Consider the following 19668-nt stretch of genomic DNA (forward strand, 5'->3'; position numbering starts at 1 on the left):
AGTGTTACAAGCTACTTCTATTTGTAGTGTCACATACTTCCTCTTCCCTTGAAATTATATAACGTTACAGATGAAAAATTAGAGTGCACGAATCCCCGTCAATGAACTGGAAAGGAAATATTCTGCTCTATTTAATTTTGAGTAATGAAAAGTGCAGCTTTGGATTCCGCACAGACAGATGATGGGCTTTATATAAATAACCAGGCAGACGGCCTTCTTCCCTTCAACTACTACAAATGGGCAAGGTTTCCGAATATCTCCATTTCGCCTAAAGAATACTTTTCTGAAAATAAGTTATTTGAAACCACATTAAACTCCTGAGATAAGAAAAATGTTATTGTCCAAGATTTGCTTCTCTGAGACTGGTCCACAAAAGCGCTTACAGGACAGCTTGCTGTAACTGTGAAATAAAATAAACAGCTGGTCCTTGACCACCCGGTGGAGAACCAGGGGAACACCGGCTGCGTGAAATTCTGCCCGTCTCTCAACGAAATGTGACCACCAGGTGAACCTCCCAAATGTGTTGTAAGGAGGATGTTTCTGGGGGAGAAGAGAACATTGGCTAAACTGTGCTTGATTTCCTGTTTGAGCTGGGCACAGGATACACAGCGGGAGGCTAGATCAGCGGTTCTCACATTTTGCCCTTCATCCGAGGAACTTGATAAAATTCAGATTCTGTTCCCCACCCCACCCCCCACTCGCCCAGATTCTGATTAGGAATATCTAGCTGTAGCATGGTTCTCAGCTCCTTCTGATGCTTGTGGCTCCCAGAGAAAACAGACAAACCAAGACATCAGCATGGTACACCTGTGTGATGCCTTTAACCTACCAAGAGAAGGCTTTCCACACACTCACCTCCTGTTTCCAACAGGAGTCTACAGGCAGCCACAAAAGCCGATGCCATTTAGTTAAAAAAAAAAAAAGCAAAGTGTATTTTTTTGGCTAAAGTACACTATATGATGAAACACCTCGGAAAACAAAAGATTCAATACTCCTTAGGAGACAAAAAAAAATAAAGAACAGATTTCAGAATTTCAAATTACTATAGTGAATATAACACTTCCTACTCCCAGAGTTTAAGAAAAGACACGGAGTCATGGTATAAATTAAACACAGGGATGAACTAATCCTTCTATTCCCACCGCTAAACGATGGCTTAGGCTAAAGCAACACACAGACTAGAACTTGGCAAATGCCGATCTCTTATCAAGCACAGGCTGACTCGGAGTTTACCTATAGCACAGAGTCAGCGCCGAGTCTAGGAGACTGGACTGAGGAACACCTACGGAACCCCATCCCACAACCACTGAGACAGACTTGAGGGGATTAGGTCCTGGGGTTTTATATTTTATCATGTTCCCCTGGTGATTCTTAAATACACTTCAGTTTGAGAATCTGGAGAAGGGAGAACGGAGAGAAGTATTGGTAATGGAAGAATGAAGATGGCAGTATAGCACCTTCAGTATATTAGTCAGTGCTTTTCCTTGGACCGACTTATTTGCAAACTAAGACAACAATGCAACACCACTCCCCAGCTATTAGGATGGCTAAAACCCAAAACAACGGGCAGCTATCAAATGCTGGGGAGAATGCCGAGCAGCAGCATCGCTATGGAGATGCAAGGTGGTACAAACACGCTGAAGGACAGCTGGGTTTCTTACAAAGCTAAGCAGAGGCTTCGCATAGGACCCAGCAACTGCACTCCTGGGTATTCACCCAACGGAGCTGAAAACTTACATCCACACAAAATCCTGCACATGGGTGTTTACATTTAGAACAGCATTACTCATAATTGCCCCAAGTTGGAAGAAACCAAGAAGTTCTTTAATAATAAACTCTGGCACATCCATAACAGTGAATATTAGACAGTGATTTAAAAAAAAGAGAGAGAGATAGACCATGAAGCCCTAGCTAGTGTGGCTCGGTTGGTTGGAGCATCGTACCAGTACACTGAAAGGTGGTGGGTTCAATTGCCGGTCAGGGCACATCGAGGTTGTGGGTTCTATTCTCAGTCAGGGTACATGCCCAAGCTGCGGGTGGGGCATGCGGACATCCTGTCCTCAGAAGACATACACAAGATTCAGCACTCAAAAGCCACCTCCTCCAGGACCTTACAGGGAACTTTCTGGGCTCTAAGCCTCCACTCTTCTGCGAGGTCCCAAGGAGATCACCAGGGCCTGCCTGTCCCTTTGTACTGCTTCAGGGCACAGTGCCCCGTGCCATGAAGGCCTTCTGTCATGAATGAAACAAAGGCCTGACACCAGCCTGTGAGCTCGAGGTGGGCAACTTCTCGGATGCTGCTCGCTGCTCGGCCTCCTCCGTGCCTGGGACAGCAGGGGGGCCAAGCACCCACTGCTTTGGAGTCCTCAGTTGCTTCATCTTTGTAACATTCTAGTCTGCAGTCATGGCCAATGCCCCCAAGGTCTGCCCGCCCTCGGCCTAGGGCCAGCCTGGCTCAGGGAGGGCCCTGCTGCTTATCAAGTCTGCGTGAGAGTCCCTGACCGCCTTCACACCAGCCCCAAAGGAGACCTCAACCCCCTAGCCATTCATGACTGGTTGAAACCTCTTCGTATTTCGAAGCCCCAACCCCCAGTATCTCAAAATATATTTGAAGGTAGGGCCTTTAAAAAGGCAATCAAAGTTAAATGAGGTCATTTAGATGTGTCCATTCTAATCTGCCTGCTGTCCTTCTAAGATGACATTAGGATACAGGGACAAAGACATTGAGTATGTGTGCACACAGAGGAAAAAAAAAATGCATGTGAGCACAGCAAAAAGGGGACCACCTGAAAGCCAAGCAGTGGGTGTTCAGAAGAAACCAACCTGGCAATAACCCTGACCTTGGACTTCCAGCCTCCAGAAGGCTGAGAAAGTAAACTTCTGTTGTTTAAGTCACTCCGTCTGTAGTATGTGGTTATGGTAGTCCTAGCAAGTAGATGAACCTTAGAAACAAAACAATCTCACAAAAATAAAAGATGATGATTATTCACATTCTGAATCTGCATCATCCATCTACATCAGAATATATGAAATACCAGGAATTCAGACAATTTACATTACAGAAATTTTAAAAGTCAAATTCACCCTTCTAAAAGGAGTCACATAAAAAATGTCCTTATATAAAGAACAAGTTTATCTAATAATCCCTTTAGCATGTTAACTGGCTTTTTTATCCTGGATAATCAACTGAAGACTAGCTGGAGAGAATCTTGATAACCAAGGATGGAAAGTGGAGACTTCATAGAGACTGGTAGGAAGGGAGGAGGCACAAAAGAGCTGGCCAGGCTCCCACAGACAGCAATTGAAGTTCTGAAGAACTGTCTCAGATGTGGGGGTGCCACTGAGAACTCTGGGATCATATCCCCAAGCCGGGCCCCCCAGCAGAGAGAACCAGAACTGAGAAAGGTGCCACATAACATCTGACTATGAAATGCTGCAGGGTTACTGTCTGTCAGGGATAGATGGCTGGATATGCAGTCACCCTCTTAAAGGGCCAACACACAAAATTTTGTGTGCAGCCACTCACCTTGGGCTGTGGCAGAGGGAGGGCAGAGTTGACTGGAGATATGTAAACAGAAGCCAGATTTGGGGGCTCTAGGTATAGATCTTGTAAAGTAGGCACCCCAGTTTCCTGTGCTGAGTCATTCCCTCACACGGTAGAGGTCATCTTTCCAGGCAGACCTTTGCTATCCAGGAGGTTTTTGCCTGGAAGGAAGACAGTTGACCCACCCTATTGGGAAACTTCTGGCCACACCTGTGGATGATTGCCTGAGGGCTACTCAAGACTAAATCCAATCAGTCTGCAGGCAGAGGCAGGTCTCTGGAGGCTTTGAGTCTTTGCCAGATATAATTGGTCAGAAACAGCTAACTGTCTTTCACCAGAGATTTGGAGGCATAGCAGATCTACCTATTACATAGACACAAACCCAAACAGGCATCCAAAATGGGGAGACCAAAAAACAACCCCCAAATGAAAGAAGAAGAAATTCTCCAGAAGAAGAGATGAATGAAATGGAGATAACAAGTTTATCTGATAAAGAGTTCAGAATAATGATGGTAAAGATGTTCAACAGCATGAGAAAACATACAGTAACTATGAAAAAGGAACAGTCAGAAATAAAGAATTACATAGCTCTAATAAAGAACACATTAGAAGAAATACACAGCAGATTAGGGGAAGCTGAGAATCGAATCAGTAAATTAGAACACAAGGTTGAAAAAAATCACTCAAGCAGAGAAACCCAAAAAAAAAAAAAAAAAATATTAAAAAACAGGAGGACAGCTTAAGGGAGCTGTGGGACAACATGAAACTTAACAATATTCTCATAATAGGTGTGAAAGAAGGCGAAGAAAGTGAGCAAGGGATAGAGAACATGTTTGAAGAAATAATGGCAGAAAACTTCCCTAACCTGGTGAAGGAAAAAGCCACACAAGTTCAGGAGGCACAGAAAGTCCCAAGCAAGAAGAACACAAACAGGCCCATGACCAGATACATCATAATAAAAATGCCAAAAATTAAAGACAAAAAGCGAATCTTAAAGTCAACAAGAGAAAAGCAATTTGTTTCCTACAAAGGAGCCCCATAAGGCTATCAGATGATTTCTCATCAGAAATTCTATAGGCCAGAAGGGAATGGCAAGAAGTACTCAAGGTAATGAAAAGCAAGGATCTGAAACCAAGATTACTATATCCAGCAAGGCTATCATTCAAAATAGGTGGTGAAATAAAGAGCTTTCCAGACAAAAAAAAAAAAAAAAAGCTAAAGGAGTTTATCACCACCAAGCCAGAATTGCAAGAAATGTTAAAGGGACTGCTGTAATGAGAAGAAGAAATAGAAAGAAACCTTTAACTGGCTTTTTAAAAAGCAATGTTTTTATTGATTTTTAGAGAGCGAGATAGAAACACCAATGAACAAGAAACATTGATTGACTGCCTCCTGCAAGGCCCCTACCAGGGATGAAGCCCGCAACCTAAAACTCTGGCACGTGCCCTGACCAGGAATCGAACTGGCTACCTCTTGATGCATGGGTCAATGCTCAACTACTTAACCACACCAGCTGGGCTTAACTGGCTTTTAAAAGTTCAAATTATAAAATAGTCTTTGATATAATATATCCACCACAAAAATATAAGGAGTACTAGTAACCTAAACTAGTGGTTTTCCAGCAGTGTTACCTGTATACACTCCACGGAGGCCCCTTTGGGATGTCGCAGGAGGTCTAGGAGAGGTCAACCAGGCATGTTCCACGGGGCATGAGGCCTAGGGTGCCTGACCAAACTAACCAGGGCAGCTCCCCCGTTACATGTTCTCACAGTGAGGTTCAATGTAAGTTCTGTTTGATTAAGGGTCCCACTGTTGTTGTTTTCTTATTATGAAAACCAGTGGACTAAGCCATTATTCCAGTTACTTCAAACTTTAAAACTCAGGATAGTAAAAGGATCTGATCTATAATTATCATATACAGAGGTCCTGGGATAACATGGTTTCATTCAATGTCTTTCATTTCGTTATAAAGTTGATGAGATGCCTTAGGAACATAACTACTTATATCAATTAGCCTGTGGTAAAACAAGCTTTGTTATATCGTTTCGACTGAAGTCCCAGAACCTACTGACCATGGGAAGTGAGGGCTGATACTGTACGTGGAGTAAATTACGATTATCTCCCTCTCTCAACAGAATATCTGAGAAGAGATCAGCATATGCTCACAACTTTACCTAACAGGAGTAAACACTGTCACAAATACCCTGAAGAGGAGTTGTTCCAGATACAAGGTACTACTAGTCATCATGTAAAAACGTAACCCGTGGTAACAGCGGCGTTTCCATCAGCAGCCTGACTGTTGTGCAGTCCACAGTTGCTTAATCTTTTTAACATTCCCGTGGACTGCAAAGAAAAGATGTTTCTTCTCTAGAGTGGGAAAGTGAGGTGGAGAAGATCAATAACAGGAGAGTCAATGTAGAAATCACGCTCAGTGCTCTTCAGACGATGTGACTAAGCAGCCCCGATGGGAGTCCCTCGTCCAGAGGTGGGGAACGTCCGGCCCACGGGCCGTATTAGGCCCACAAAATCGTTTGGTCTGGCCCTGCCAAGGCATTAGGGGTGAGTTAATTAAATGACTGACCAGATATAACAGGCTAATTTTTAAGCTGATAATTTTGTATGGCCCGCAAATGATGTTATAAATATCCAAGTGGCCCTTGGCAGAAAAAGGTTCTCCATCACTTACTTACTGATCTGGCATCCTGGCTGTTTATTAATCCTCTCGAAATTGTATCCTCTCCATAAAATGAGGGATAGCAACTACCATGAAGTTTTTCAAAGATTAAAGAAAACACGTATGAAGACCCTCGCAATACTTTGCACATAACCGATGCTTTAACACGTGTCTTTCCATGCACACCCCCCTGCAATAAACCATAATAAGATGCACATACAAATGGACTACTGTTCAGGAACAGCAAGGAAGAGTGGATTCGGTCCTTAAAGTACTAGATTCCTTTTTTAAATGAAGTTTTGACATTTAGGACCTGCTCCTGGTTTGATGGGTGCTCCACAAACCCAAATCACAGGCATATTCCAACGTGATCTAGACAGGTAAGACGCCCCTTTCCAAGACCAACCAGGATGAAAAAACAGCATTTGTAATATTAAAAAACACCTTTCATTATCAATTACAAATCAATTCTTAAAGTTTAAAAGCCCTGTATTTACTTTAAATAATTTCTTTTGGCAATAAACTACTTTTTAACTAGTTATTTTATTCTCATTTCTTTTTTTAAAATTTAGTTTGTTTAGGCAATAAACTAATTTGTGTGACTCTAAATAAAAGAGTTTGGGAGATAAATCTGTACCTAACATAGACTCACTACTTTATACATGTTTGTTACATGAAAGAAGGAAAAACCTGCTAATATTTTTACACTCAAATAACTGAAATGTTTTGGACTTTAATTTCTTCTTAATTAGAGAGTTCAACTTAGAATCCTTCTAGAAAGCAAGTGAGTTACCTAAGATTTTAAGAAAGGTAACAATATCTAGGCCAAGAAATAACTGTCATTTTAAAGCCAAATATACTTTTTATCATCTCTGAGATCCTAAAGTTTATATCTCATTTCCATGAACATGGAAAACTGATCCCTTAATAGAAAAAAGATAACCCCAGCCTTCTACATACCTTTGTATTCAATCAAAGGCACCAATTATTCCTAGCAATCTAGAAATCAGAGCACAGATGAAAGGGGACCCCAATATACAAACAAATAATTTGTGGGGTAATATGGGTATAATTTTTCTGGTCTTAATCATTAATAAATTGCTATAGGTATTTTTATAGTAGATAAAGGGATACATAAAATTAAATTTTAAAAAATAAAAAACAAAATTATTTAAATTTAAAAATCAACATTGATTGAGTGAAAAATATGCATCAGGCCTGATCTAAGTACTTTACATGTTTTATCCTCACACATTTAATCTTTACAATAATCTTATAAGGTACAGAAAGGTCCTACAATCCCCACTTTACAATTAAAGAAATTGAGGCACAGAGAAGTTAAACAACTTGCTCAAGATAACACAGGATTAAAGCCCAAGAAATATGGCAGCGGACCCCATGCTCTTAACCACCGTATGATTATTTTTTAATATAATACATTTTATAAAAGCCCAGTAATTAGTTTTATTTAATATGTAGTTAAAGACCAATATTTATAATAGTTATTAATATTTTCAACTATGTAGCAGTATTTTATTTATGCAATATTTTAAGATTTTTATAAACAGATCACAAAAAACAGAGGTAACATATTAAGAATACAATCTTTTTTTTTTAAAATATGTTTTATTGATTTTTTTACAGAGAGGAAGGGAGAAGGATAGAGAGTTAGAAACATCGATGAGAGAGAAACATCCATCAGATGCCTCCTGCACACTCCCTACTGGGTATGGGCCCGCAACCACGGTACATGCCCTTGACCAGAATCGAACCTGGGACCCTTGAGTCCTCAGGCCGAGGCTCTATCCACTGAGCCAAACCGGTTAGGGCAAGAATACAATCTTAAGGCATTTTTAGATGCGCTTCCAGTGACCGTTTTAAAAGATTAAAGAAACCCTATCTAGACTATGGAAATTAGTGCTGGAGAAAGTACATGATGTCATTATCAGGTCTAACGTTATTTAGCCACGTGTGGAAGAAGAAATGAGACTACTTTAGATTCTGTTGTTATTCTGCTATTAATACACTGTTTACATTAGCAGTATAAACGCATTTTAAAGAAAAAAATTGACAAACTGACTTAATTCTAGAGATAAAAATATATGAAAACCATGATTTAAACCCAATATTAGAAGCAATGTAGTCACAGGCCCGATAATCACAAAGTGATCATCAGGCCTGTGATTCTGCTCATCCTTCGGGCTTTATCACCATTTGGGAAAGGAGGAGGCAGTAAAAATAACCACATTAGTAACTAGAAAAGAAAGCCCAGGTCTAGTACCAGCTACATTTTTCTCCCACTGCACACAGAATTCTGATGGTAAAGTCTATTGCCAGTACACGCTGTAAACCAAAATATTACCGAAGAACCAAGAAAAACTGCTCTTTCGCCTTTTCCACACCCGATTCTCCACTGCTCACCTGAAATCCGTGCTTGCCTCTCCACCACGTGCTCAACACTTTTGGGGGCATGTCGATCACAGAAACGATGTCGCCCACCTAGGAGAATAAAACGTAAGGGAAATGCGGTCCGTCAAATTTTAAACCAACTGTTAGGTCTCAAATTTAACCTGAACTGGAAGGCAAGAGTCAAAGCACTATCTTCCTCTCTGGCTAACTTTTCTGAAAAAACATACTACCTCTTTCTGTAAAGAATTTAATAATAATTTTAACCATCTGTTAAGGAGAGGGCTACAAAAAGTAACGCAGCACAAAGACTGGGATCAGGCGTCACCTGAGCAGTAACTGCAGGAAGCCGGCTTGATGGCGGAAGATTTTGGAAGGGTTGGGCATCACACCCTCAGCTGTTACAATCCTCTCTTACTGCTGTTACTGAAAGTGACCAAATCTATGTATATATATATAAAAGCCTAAGTGACCGGCCAACCTGCGGACAAGAGGGTAGCTATGATGCACACTGACCACCAAGGAGGGGGCAGGCACTCAATGCAGGAGCAGAAACCACAGGCATGGAAACATGGAACAGACTGTTGAATCTCAGAGGGAAGGGGGAAGTGGGAGGGCGGAGGGCAGGAAGAGATTAACCAAAGATCTTATATGCATTACTAGAGGCCCAGTGCGGATTTGTGCACCGGTGGGGTCCCTCAGCCTGGCCTGTGGGATCAGGCTGAAACTGGCTCTCCAACATTCCCCGAGGGGTCCCGGATTGCGAGAGGGCGCAGGCCAGGCCGAGGGACCTGACCAGTGCATGAATCCGTGCACCGGGCCTCTTGTTCACTTATAAAAGGCAGATATTCTCATATCTATAGCAACAGCAGCTTCTGTTAATACCACAATGAGTGAGCGATTGCCACGTGCCAGGCACTGTGCTGAGCACTTGACATTATCTTACTTAATCATCTACGACAGGCCTAAGATGTCTACAATTCCTGGGTTATTCTTAGTAAAATTTGATGACAACTACACTTCTTTCCGTAGAAGGTACAATAGCTTATTCCCTCCCTCTAAAAAAACAAAACAAAACAAAATAACAAAAACAGAACTAGTGAGTTTGCACAAACTTTCACAAAATCATAAATATAAAATGGCAATAACCATTTTTAATAACCTATTTAATGGAAGTTACATTCTTTGATCAAAGCAAGTGATGCTCTCTGTGACAGAGCAAAGTTAAGTACTACACAGTAATGTGACTAATGTGTCTCATGTTGCTTTAGGAATTTTCTTTGTGTATTCACAATGAATATTTTAAGTCAGGGAAGAGTCACCTTCACAAAGCCACGTTTGCTAACAGACTTGGCATCTTTCAAGATCTACATTCCTCTGGGTATAGAACCTAAAAATTAAGTTTGAGAACAGTTCAGATTCTATACAGTAAAAATTTAGATTGATTTTCCTTAAACTGAATAACTATTAGCTTTTTGGTTTTTATCTCTCATTTGCCAATATTAAAGGAAGAAATTACTTCGCCTCCTTTTGCATCTGAAAGCAGGAAACGTTCATTTCTCTTCTCACCCATCCATTAGCTCAGTCTTTGAACAAACAATGAGAAAAAAAGAAGTATCATTGGGTATCATTTTTGAGGTACTGAAAAGTTACAGTAAGAAAAAAAAGACTGAGACCTGGCTTTCAAGAAGCTAACAGAGACCCACAGGAGAAGAATTACGAGTGAATGGAATTAAGTGATATGTCGGTGATGAACCAGGCGAATGGTTCAGAACAGCATTCAATCCAGACTTGGGGTGGAGATGTATTTGCCTGGAGTAGGGAAAGGAGAGCAGGAATGACTTCCTAGAGAAATGGGAGACACTGAAGTTGAAATTTTCAAAGATGAATAGTCATTTAAGTGAAAATAAGTGGCATGCCAAGCGAAACGATAATGGGGTATGAAAAACCTGGTGCTTTTCATTAAAAAGTGATTAACACGGTTAAGGATGAGGCCGAGCGAACACAGAGCAGCAACTTTAGGCGTTTACCTCTAAGGTCAGTTCATCAGGGGCCCGAGCAGTGTACCTCTTGATAACATGGGCTGCACCGACAGCAGGCGTGTTAATGGATGACTCTTCGTGGACTAGAAGGTGATTGCCCTTATTATCAATCTACAACAAAGACAAGTGCTATGAGATGGTTAGAGACATGACACTTGCAAAAGTTTCTTTGACATTCCATTGGATTTAGGGAAACTATAACCCAAAGAATCTTTTAAAGAAAACATATTACCATTTACTGAATACTTAATGTAGGACAGTCATTGTGCTATTCATGTGACATTATGATTTAATTTAATCCTCGTAACTCCAAAAGATACTAATCATCATTCTTGTTATTTAAAGATGAAGATGCTGAAGCTAAAAGAGGTCATGTAATTTGCAACAGATTAAATCATTTGTCCAAGATCACACAGACAATAGTGAAGGAGCCAAGATCTCAATACAAGCTGACATGGCTCTAAGTTCTGCAATCTTTCTCCTTTCCATCCTGCCTTCCAGTTTCCGATGGGAAAAGAATAATGTAACTCTGCATATGCAAATTAAGAAAAAATATCTAACATATTTACTGGATATTGTATCACCCAAGACTTTTTTTTTCTATTTTGTTTATTTATTCTGCTGTTTAGATTCTACATGTAAGGGAATTCATGTATTTGCCTTTCTCTGACCTAGTTATTTCACATACCAAATAATTCTAGGTTCATCCATGTTGTCACAAATGGTGAGATTTTGTTCTTTTTATGGGTCAGTAACATTCCACTGTACACATACCATTCAACTAGCTATGGATACTTAGGTTGCTTCCAGATCCAAGCTATTATAAATAATGGTGTAATGAACATAAGGGTGCATATATCTTTTCCAGTTAGTGTTAGGAATTGCGAGGTCATATTTTTAATTTAATTGCAAGGTTCTATTTTTAATTTTCCAAAGAACCTCCATACTGTTTTCCATAGTGGCTGCAGCAATTTAAAATCTTATCAACAGTGCACAAGGGGTTCCCTTTTCTCAATATCCTTGCCAACACTTGTTGTTTCTTGATTTATTTATGTAGCCATTCTCACAGGTGTGAGGTGATATCTCATGGTTTTAATTTGCAATTTCCCTAATGATTATGAATGTTGAGCATCTTTTCATATGTCTACTGGCCATTGTCTGTCTTTAGAGAAATGTCTATTCAGGTCCTCTGCCCATTTTTTAATTAGAGCTTTTTTTTTGTATGTGTTGTTTTCTTTTGGGGGGGTTAACTTGTAGAATTCATAATATATTTTGGATATAATGTGTTGTGTGGTTAGCAAATATATTCTCCCATTCAATGGGTTGTCTTTTCACTTTGTTGATTTCTTGCTTCCCTGTGCAAAAACTTTTTAGTTTGATATAGACCCATTTGTTTATTTTTTCTATCATTTCCCTCACATACCCAAAAAAGTATTGCTAAGAGCAATGACAAAAGTGTTTACTGCCTACGTTTTCTTCTATTGGTTTTATGTCTTACATTTTTAAGTATTTAATCCATTTGAGTTTATTTTTCCATATGGTATAAGAAAGATGTCCTTTCTTTCCTTCTTTTTTTTTTTTTTTTTTTGCATGTATCTATCCAGTTTTCCCTGTACCATTTATTGAAGAGACTGTCTTTAGCCCATTGCATATTCTTGCCTCCTTTGTCATGGATTAGTTGACTACACAGACATGGGTTTATTTCTAGGACCTCTATTTTATTCCACTGATCTATGTGTCTCTCTTTATACCAATAATAATGCCACTTTTATTATTATGGCCTTGTAGTATAATTTGATGTCAGGTACCGTAATACCTCCAACTTTGTTATTCTTTCTCAATATTGCTTTGGCTATCCCAGGTCTTTCTGGGTCTATATAAGTTTTAGGGTTATTTTTTCTAGTTCTATGGAAAGTGCCATTGGTATTTTGATAGGGATTGCATTGAATCTACAGATTGCTTTGGGTAGTGTGGACCTTTTAACAGGTAATTATTCCTATCCATGAGCATAGTATTTGCTTCCAATTATTTGTATCTTCTTGAATTTCTTTCTTCAATGTCTTAGGCACTGATACCCTGGGCTAGGGAGTCCAGTGTAAGGCTGGGACCACTTGCTCCTGAGGGGAGACCTGCACAGCTGAGATATCCCTCCCAGTTCTTAATTGCCACACCACAGGTGCGGACCTGCCTGTTCCACATCTCCACCCTTCCTAACCATCTCAACATGGCTTCTTTTAAATATCCTTAGTTGTGGAAATTCTTTTCAGCTAGTCTTCAAGTGGTTCTCAAGGATGGCTGTTCTAGAATTTAGCTGTAATTCTTGTGGCCATGTGAGAAGGTGAGCACAGAGTTTTCCAACTCTGCCATCTTGAACAGAAGAAACTTGAGACTTCTTAAATCAGATCCTTTAAAAGGCTAGTTGTCACTTGTTCATAAATAACTGGAAAATATTTTCAATTACTAATCAACTAAAAATATATATACACCTTTCTAAACGTATACATTAATATATTAAACACCAAAATAATACTAAAATTAGTTGCCTGGATTAGCAAAGAAAGATTTCCGATGAAAAAATATTTAATGTGTTACATCTATATCCTTCCAGAAGATAGAACTGGCACCATTTCTTTGATTCCTAAAATTTAAATAGTTATCAAAATTAAACTATTATTAAATTTCTTAAGTAGATAATTTAAAAATAAACCTTAATAAGAGGTGAATTAGATAATACCTCCATCCAAGTAAGGGCAGGTCCACAGTTGATCTTGTTGCCAGCAATAGCTGAAAGCCGGGACAGGTAAGCCATAAGCATCTGAGTGACGGACTAAAAGGAAAGAGAAGATTCAGTGGTAACTCGGAGTACAGATACTACTCTCTGTCAGAGGAACTGTTGCAAATTCGTTATTTTAAGGGAAAAGGCAACTCTACAGATTTCTTGGCATTTCCATAGTTACAGAGGATTCTTCCCAGAAAAACAGTTCCATGAATTAGAACTAAAGGCACATACATAGTAATCCCCTGCATTGCACAGAACTTTGGATTTTAACCCCTCATCATCAGATGACAGACTATTTTATAGCTTCTAATTTTATTGCTTTTTCTTTCTACTTTTGTATTGAAAATATAAATGATAATGATAGCAGAGACATCCTGCCCAGCTTCTCCCAGCTACTCTGAAACTCTTTCTCTGTAATATCCCAGCTATGGCAGCACAGCCATGTTCATACATGGTCCTACACCATGGGCCAGCCGATTGGTCCAGGAATGTGACATCACATGAAGGGGCCTAGCAAGAGTGACTGTAGGAATCAGAAATTAGGATACAAAATTTCAGCTCAGTCTGGCTGCTGTCTTAACATAGAAAAAAACCTGGGACCCACTGGTGGTGACCATGTTCAGAGACAGTCTGAGAGAGAAAAATGTAGCATACAGACAGATATGGGAATGGAGATGGAGAGACGCCCAGGTTTTCAATGACACGAAGGAACCAGTGGCTCTAAGATGTTCCCGAGACTCTGCTGTAGGGCCAGTTCCCACACGACTGATGATGTTGCTACCTTACCTACATCCTTAACTGCCGTGGAATTAATTACAGAATTGAAATGGCTTCCCCTCAGGACATGGATGAGGTTTGGTACTATTTCCAAGCATCCACTGCAGCCGCTGAGGAGTCCAATGCTGATACAATTCTTGTTCTTTTGAGAAAATCTGTGTTTTGCTTTCTAGAAGCTTTTCTGGTTTTCTCTTTGTTTTGGCATTTTGAAGTTTCACTACATGTTTCTAGAAGTGTGTCTTTTCCCTCATTATATCAGCACTTAATGGGGTCATTTAATCTGAAAACATGCCTTTTTTAGCTTTAGGGGACTTTCTTATATTAATTTTTACTTACTCCCGATGAGAGGGAAGTAGGGACTTCTCCATCTATTCTCCATGTTTCCTGACTATTCTCTTACGTTTCATTCCTTTTGGGGCTGTATTCTCACAAAGTTTGATCTTTCAGATCACTAATTCTCTCTTCATCTGTGTCAATGTTGTGTGTAATTCAGCTATTCAGGTTTGTTATTATTAAAATTAAGTTAAATGACTATATGTTCATTTCTAAGCTATTTTATTTTTATAAAATCCTTTTCTCATTCCATGAATGTGATTGCTTCACTTTCTCTCTGAGTGTAATAATCATGCTCCTCAGAGCCCTCTGTTTGCCCCTCTCAGTTATTTTGTTTACAGTCATGCACCTCTTAACTGATGGGGACATGTTCTGAGAAACGCATCCTTAGGCGATTTCATCAGAGAGTGCACTTACACAAACCTAGACGGTACAGCCTATTGCTCCTAGGCTACAAACCTGCACAGCATGCTATGTACAAAACAACATGAGATTAAATCAAGCCCAAGAGAAAATGAGGTAATCAAGAGACACGATAAATATGAGATGAGTGAGGCTGCTGCTGGGATGACACAGCATACTGTTTTATAGCAAACTTTTCTTTTAAGTAAAACTTAAAACTTCACTCTAAAACAATGATAAAAAGCATATTACAATAAATACATAAACCAGCAACATGTTTATTATCATTATCAAGTATTATGTACTGTACATAATTGTACGTGCTATACTTTTATTTTTTATGTGGCTTTTTATTGATTTCAGAGAGAGGAAGGCAGAAGGGGAGAGACAGAAATATCAATGATGAGAGAGAATCATTGATGGGCTGCCTCCTGCACACCCCCTACTGGGGATCGAGCCTACAACCAGGGTATATGCCCTGACCAGGAATCGAACTGTGACCTGTTGGCTGGGCATGTAGGTGTTATACTTGTATGTGACGGGCAGCACAGATTTGTTCACACCTGTATCGCCACAAACATTTGAGTAATGCATTGCACTCTGATGTTATGACAGCTATGTCGCGAGGCCATAGAAAATTTCAGCTCCATTATAATCTTATGGGACCTCTGTCACATATGCTGTCCATCGTTGACCAACTATTATCATGCAGCTCGTAATTTAACGTTATTTTTTACCTATAAGATTTCTAGTTTATCTGTCTTCTTGCACATGTATTTTATGCTATATTTTTTGCCCTCAAAGTCTTACCCCCTGTACTTTCAAACATTCCTCACAATTTTTTATTTATGATGTCATATAAAAAAATCTCTTCCCTTTAAAAAAATTTCTTTCACTCTTTTATATTTTCACTAGGAAAACTTGGCAGGTGTGCAGGTGGATGCAAAGACATAGCTGGCCATCAAAACTAAGCAAACAGGATTGTTTTAATATCATTTATTTGATTATTGCTAAAGTCAATTTCTTTCCATATTTTTGCTTCTATATTTTATATTCTCTTTGGAGAATGGTCTACTCATTCATATAGTGCAATCTGAGGTTTTTTTGTTTGTTTGTTATAAGATTATACATTGAACCTACTTTACTAAACATCTTCCCCAGCATTGCTAATTTTTCATTCATGAAACAAATAATCCCAGGAATCATCCTGAGTGTTCAATCTAAGCTTTTATTTGGTATACAAGCAAAAATGTCTACTAATTTATTTAGAGTAATTACCTCTGGACTGTCCTTCAGGGCATCGGAACGGGGAAGCTCTGAGAGCTGGGAGAACCTTCGGTCATAAATACACAGATGAAGATGCTTGTCAAGTACTCGAAAATCTTCGTAACTTCTTTTAACAATCCAACTTTTGCCCTATGGGTAAGCAAAAAAGGCTCCTATAATTAGTCTCTATTATGAACCAAACCTTTTTCTAAAATGGTATTTCATTTAGAGGATTTTAAATTTAATAATGGAAAGCTTCTATTAACTTGATAATAAGTAGTTAAACTCCAAAACAATGTAGTGAGTTACATGACAAGATCAGGAATAAGGCCAAGGTGTTCCCTTTTACCAATGCTTTTCAACACTGTACTATAATTACTAGCTAATGCAGTAAGACAAGAAAAAGAAATAAAAGATACAAATTTGGAAGGAAAAAATAAAACTGCCTTTGTACACATATGGCATGATTGTCTAGGTAAAATATGCAAAACAAAATTGACAAAAAACTCCTGAAATTAGTGATTATAGTAAAACAATAAAATTTGAGGATAATATACAAAAGCCAATTGCTTTCGTATATACCAGCAATGAGTAAGTGGAATTTTAAATTAAAAACACAATACCATTTACATAAGCATCCCTCCCCTCCAAAGTGAAATACTTAGGTATAAATCTAACCAAAAGTGTCCAATATAAGATCTACATGAGGAAAACTTCAAACTCTAGTGAAAGAAATCAAAGATAAATAAATGGAGAGATATACCATTTTCATGGATAGAAAGACTCAATATTGTCAAGATATCAGTTCTTCACAACTTGATCTATACATTCACAATGCTACGCAATCAAAACCCCAGCAAGTTATTTTTGTGGATGTCGACAAACTAATTCTAAATTTTATAAGAAGAGGCAAAAGACCAGAATAGCTAACAGGATGCTGAAGCAAAGCTAGAGGACTGACATTATCCTACCTCAGGATTTTCTGTAACGTGAGATATTGACAAAGGAATAGACAAACACAATGGAACAAAATAGGCAGCCCAGAAACAGACCCACCTAAACATAGTCAGATGATCTTTGACAAAGGAACAAGGTAATAAAATGGAGAAAAGACAGTCCTTTAAACAAATGGCACTGCAATAATTGGACATCCAAACAAAAACAAATGAATATACTAGTAGACATAGACTTGACACCTTTCACAAAAACTAACTCAAAATGGATCGCAGACCTTAGTGTAAAATGCAAAACAATAAAACTCCTGGAACATAACATAGAAGAAAATATAGATGATCTTGGGATTGGTGATGACTCTTCAGATACAAATCAAAGGCACAATCCATTAAAAAAAAAAAAAGAATTGATAAGCTAGACCTCACTGAAATTAGTATTTCCCACTCTGTCAAAGGCACTGTAAAAAAAAAAACCCAAAAAAAAAACAATAAAAAGAAAAGCCACAGAATTGGAGAAAATATTTACAAAAGACATATCCGATAAGAATCCAAAATATTGAAAGAACTCTTAAAAATCAAAGATAAGAAAACAAACAACTGATTCAAAAATGAGTCAAACACCTTAACAGACACTTCACCAAAAAGACAAACAAGTGACAAATAAGCATATGAAGAGATGCTCCACACCACATGTCATCAGAGAAATGCAGATGAAAACAACAAGGACACACCACTATACACGTATCGGAATGACAAAAATCCAGAGCACTGATAACACCGAAGCTGGCAAGGGTGTGACGCAACAGGGACTTTCATTCATTGCTGAAATGGCATAGCCACTTTGGAAGGCAGTTTGCCAGTTTCTTACAAAATTAAACATATTCTAATCATCAGGTCCCACAACTGCACTCCTTGGCGTTTACCTAAATGAGCTGAAAAATTATGTCCTGTCCACACAAAAACCTGCAAATGAATATTTATAGCAGCTTTAGTTATAATTGCCAAAACTTGTAAGTGATCTTCAGCTGATGAAGGGATAAACTGTGGTACATCCAGACAATGCAATGTTATTCAGCAATAAAAAGAAGTAAGCTATGAAGCTATGGGAAAAAAAACAAAACAAAATAAAGGAAACTTAAAATGCATATTACTAAGCAAAAGAAGCCAAGTCGCAAAAAGCTACATTTTGTATGATCCCAACCATTGGACATTCTGGAAAAGTCAAAACTATGGAGACAATAAAAAGATCAGTGGTTACCAGGAGTTACTGGGAAGTGAGAGATGAACAGGCAGAGCACAGATGACTGTCAGGGGAGTGAAACTATTGTGTGTGACACTATAAGGGTGGATACATGTCATTATAAATGGATTCAAACCCATAGAATGTACAACACCCTGCCTGAGCTCTTGATGACAATGGTATGTCAATGTTGGTTCATCAGTTGTAACAAATGTACCATGTTGGTAGGGAATGTCCATAGTGGAGGAGGCTGTGCATACGTGGAAACAAGGGGTATAAGGGAAACCTGTATTTTCCACTCAATTTTGCTGGGAACCTAAAACTGCTCTACAAAATAAAGTTTATTAATTTTAAAAGGTAATCCTGTTCTCTTTCATCTAAGCAGTCTTGTTCACAGAAATAAATATCAACAACCAACCACATAAATGCAGTAACCTTCACAGTCTCAGCAAGTAAATGATGGAGATTGGAATCCAAAATTCATCTCTTCATAGATGAGTGAATTGATTTCTCTCAACTTTTTAAAAATGTCCGTGTGCCAGCAAAAGTCTGCTTTTCATAAAGATTTTCATTAATGAAATTAAAATTTTAACGCATAATTTACTATGCGTATCATCTAAAACCATATTAAATTCACCAAGTAAACTGTAAAAATAGTAAAACATCTCACTTTTGGCAGATATAAAAAGACTTTAAATTTCATATGTTAAAAAATAGGCTTAATCACCCAATTTCCAAAATGAATGAACAAAGCAGCTGATCAGAATATTTTAGAAATTCAATTATTGTATAAAGAACAAAACAAAAACGCATTACATATATCTGCCTACATTGTAATCTGCTACTAAGCTCTAACCTTAATAATTATTACTATCAAGCAATTATTGGTATTCACGGGTAGCAAAAATCAACAATTCTTGACAAGGCTGAAAAAGAAGATGAGAGAAAAAAGAATATCCCAATGTGAATAGGATCACATTTCTAAGACAAAAATCTGTTCTTCTTTTTCTCATTCATTCACCAGATATTTACTGGGAACCTAAACAGAGTTGCACTGGAGTAAGCATTAGAGATGCAACAGAGAAAGGACCATCAAACCTCTGACTTCTTAGAATTTATTTCTATGAGAAAACAAATATTTTTTATTGTTTTGTTTTATTGTTGACAGTATTACAGACGTCCCCCAATTCCCCCCTTTCTCCCCTCTTCCCAGCCCATCCCACCCCAGGCCTTCACCACACCATGGTCTGTG

The 19668-nt window shown here is 38.6% G+C and overlaps 1 protein-coding gene across 2 annotated transcripts in view; it reads right to left on the bottom strand.

The window, feature by feature from the left end:
* Positions 1-19668, bottom strand: part of ARHGAP32 (Rho GTPase activating protein 32) — a 116680-nt gene that overhangs the window by 45786 nt on the left and 51226 nt on the right. For both annotated transcript variants that reach the window (XM_008142545.3, XM_028146907.2), the window contains 4 exons: positions 16236-16373; positions 13401-13493; positions 10655-10777; positions 8640-8717 (listed from right to left, as the gene is read on the bottom strand). In XM_008142545.3, the coding sequence (XP_008140767.2) occupies positions 8640-8717; positions 10655-10777; positions 13401-13493; positions 16236-16373 (432 nt within the window). The remainder of the gene's footprint in view (positions 1-8639; positions 8718-10654; positions 10778-13400; positions 13494-16235; positions 16374-19668) is intronic.

Source organism: Eptesicus fuscus, chromosome 23 (assembly GCF_027574615.1).
Source record: "Eptesicus fuscus isolate TK198812 chromosome 23, DD_ASM_mEF_20220401, whole genome shotgun sequence".
Classification (NCBI taxonomy): Eukaryota; Metazoa; Chordata; class Mammalia; order Chiroptera; family Vespertilionidae; genus Eptesicus; species Eptesicus fuscus.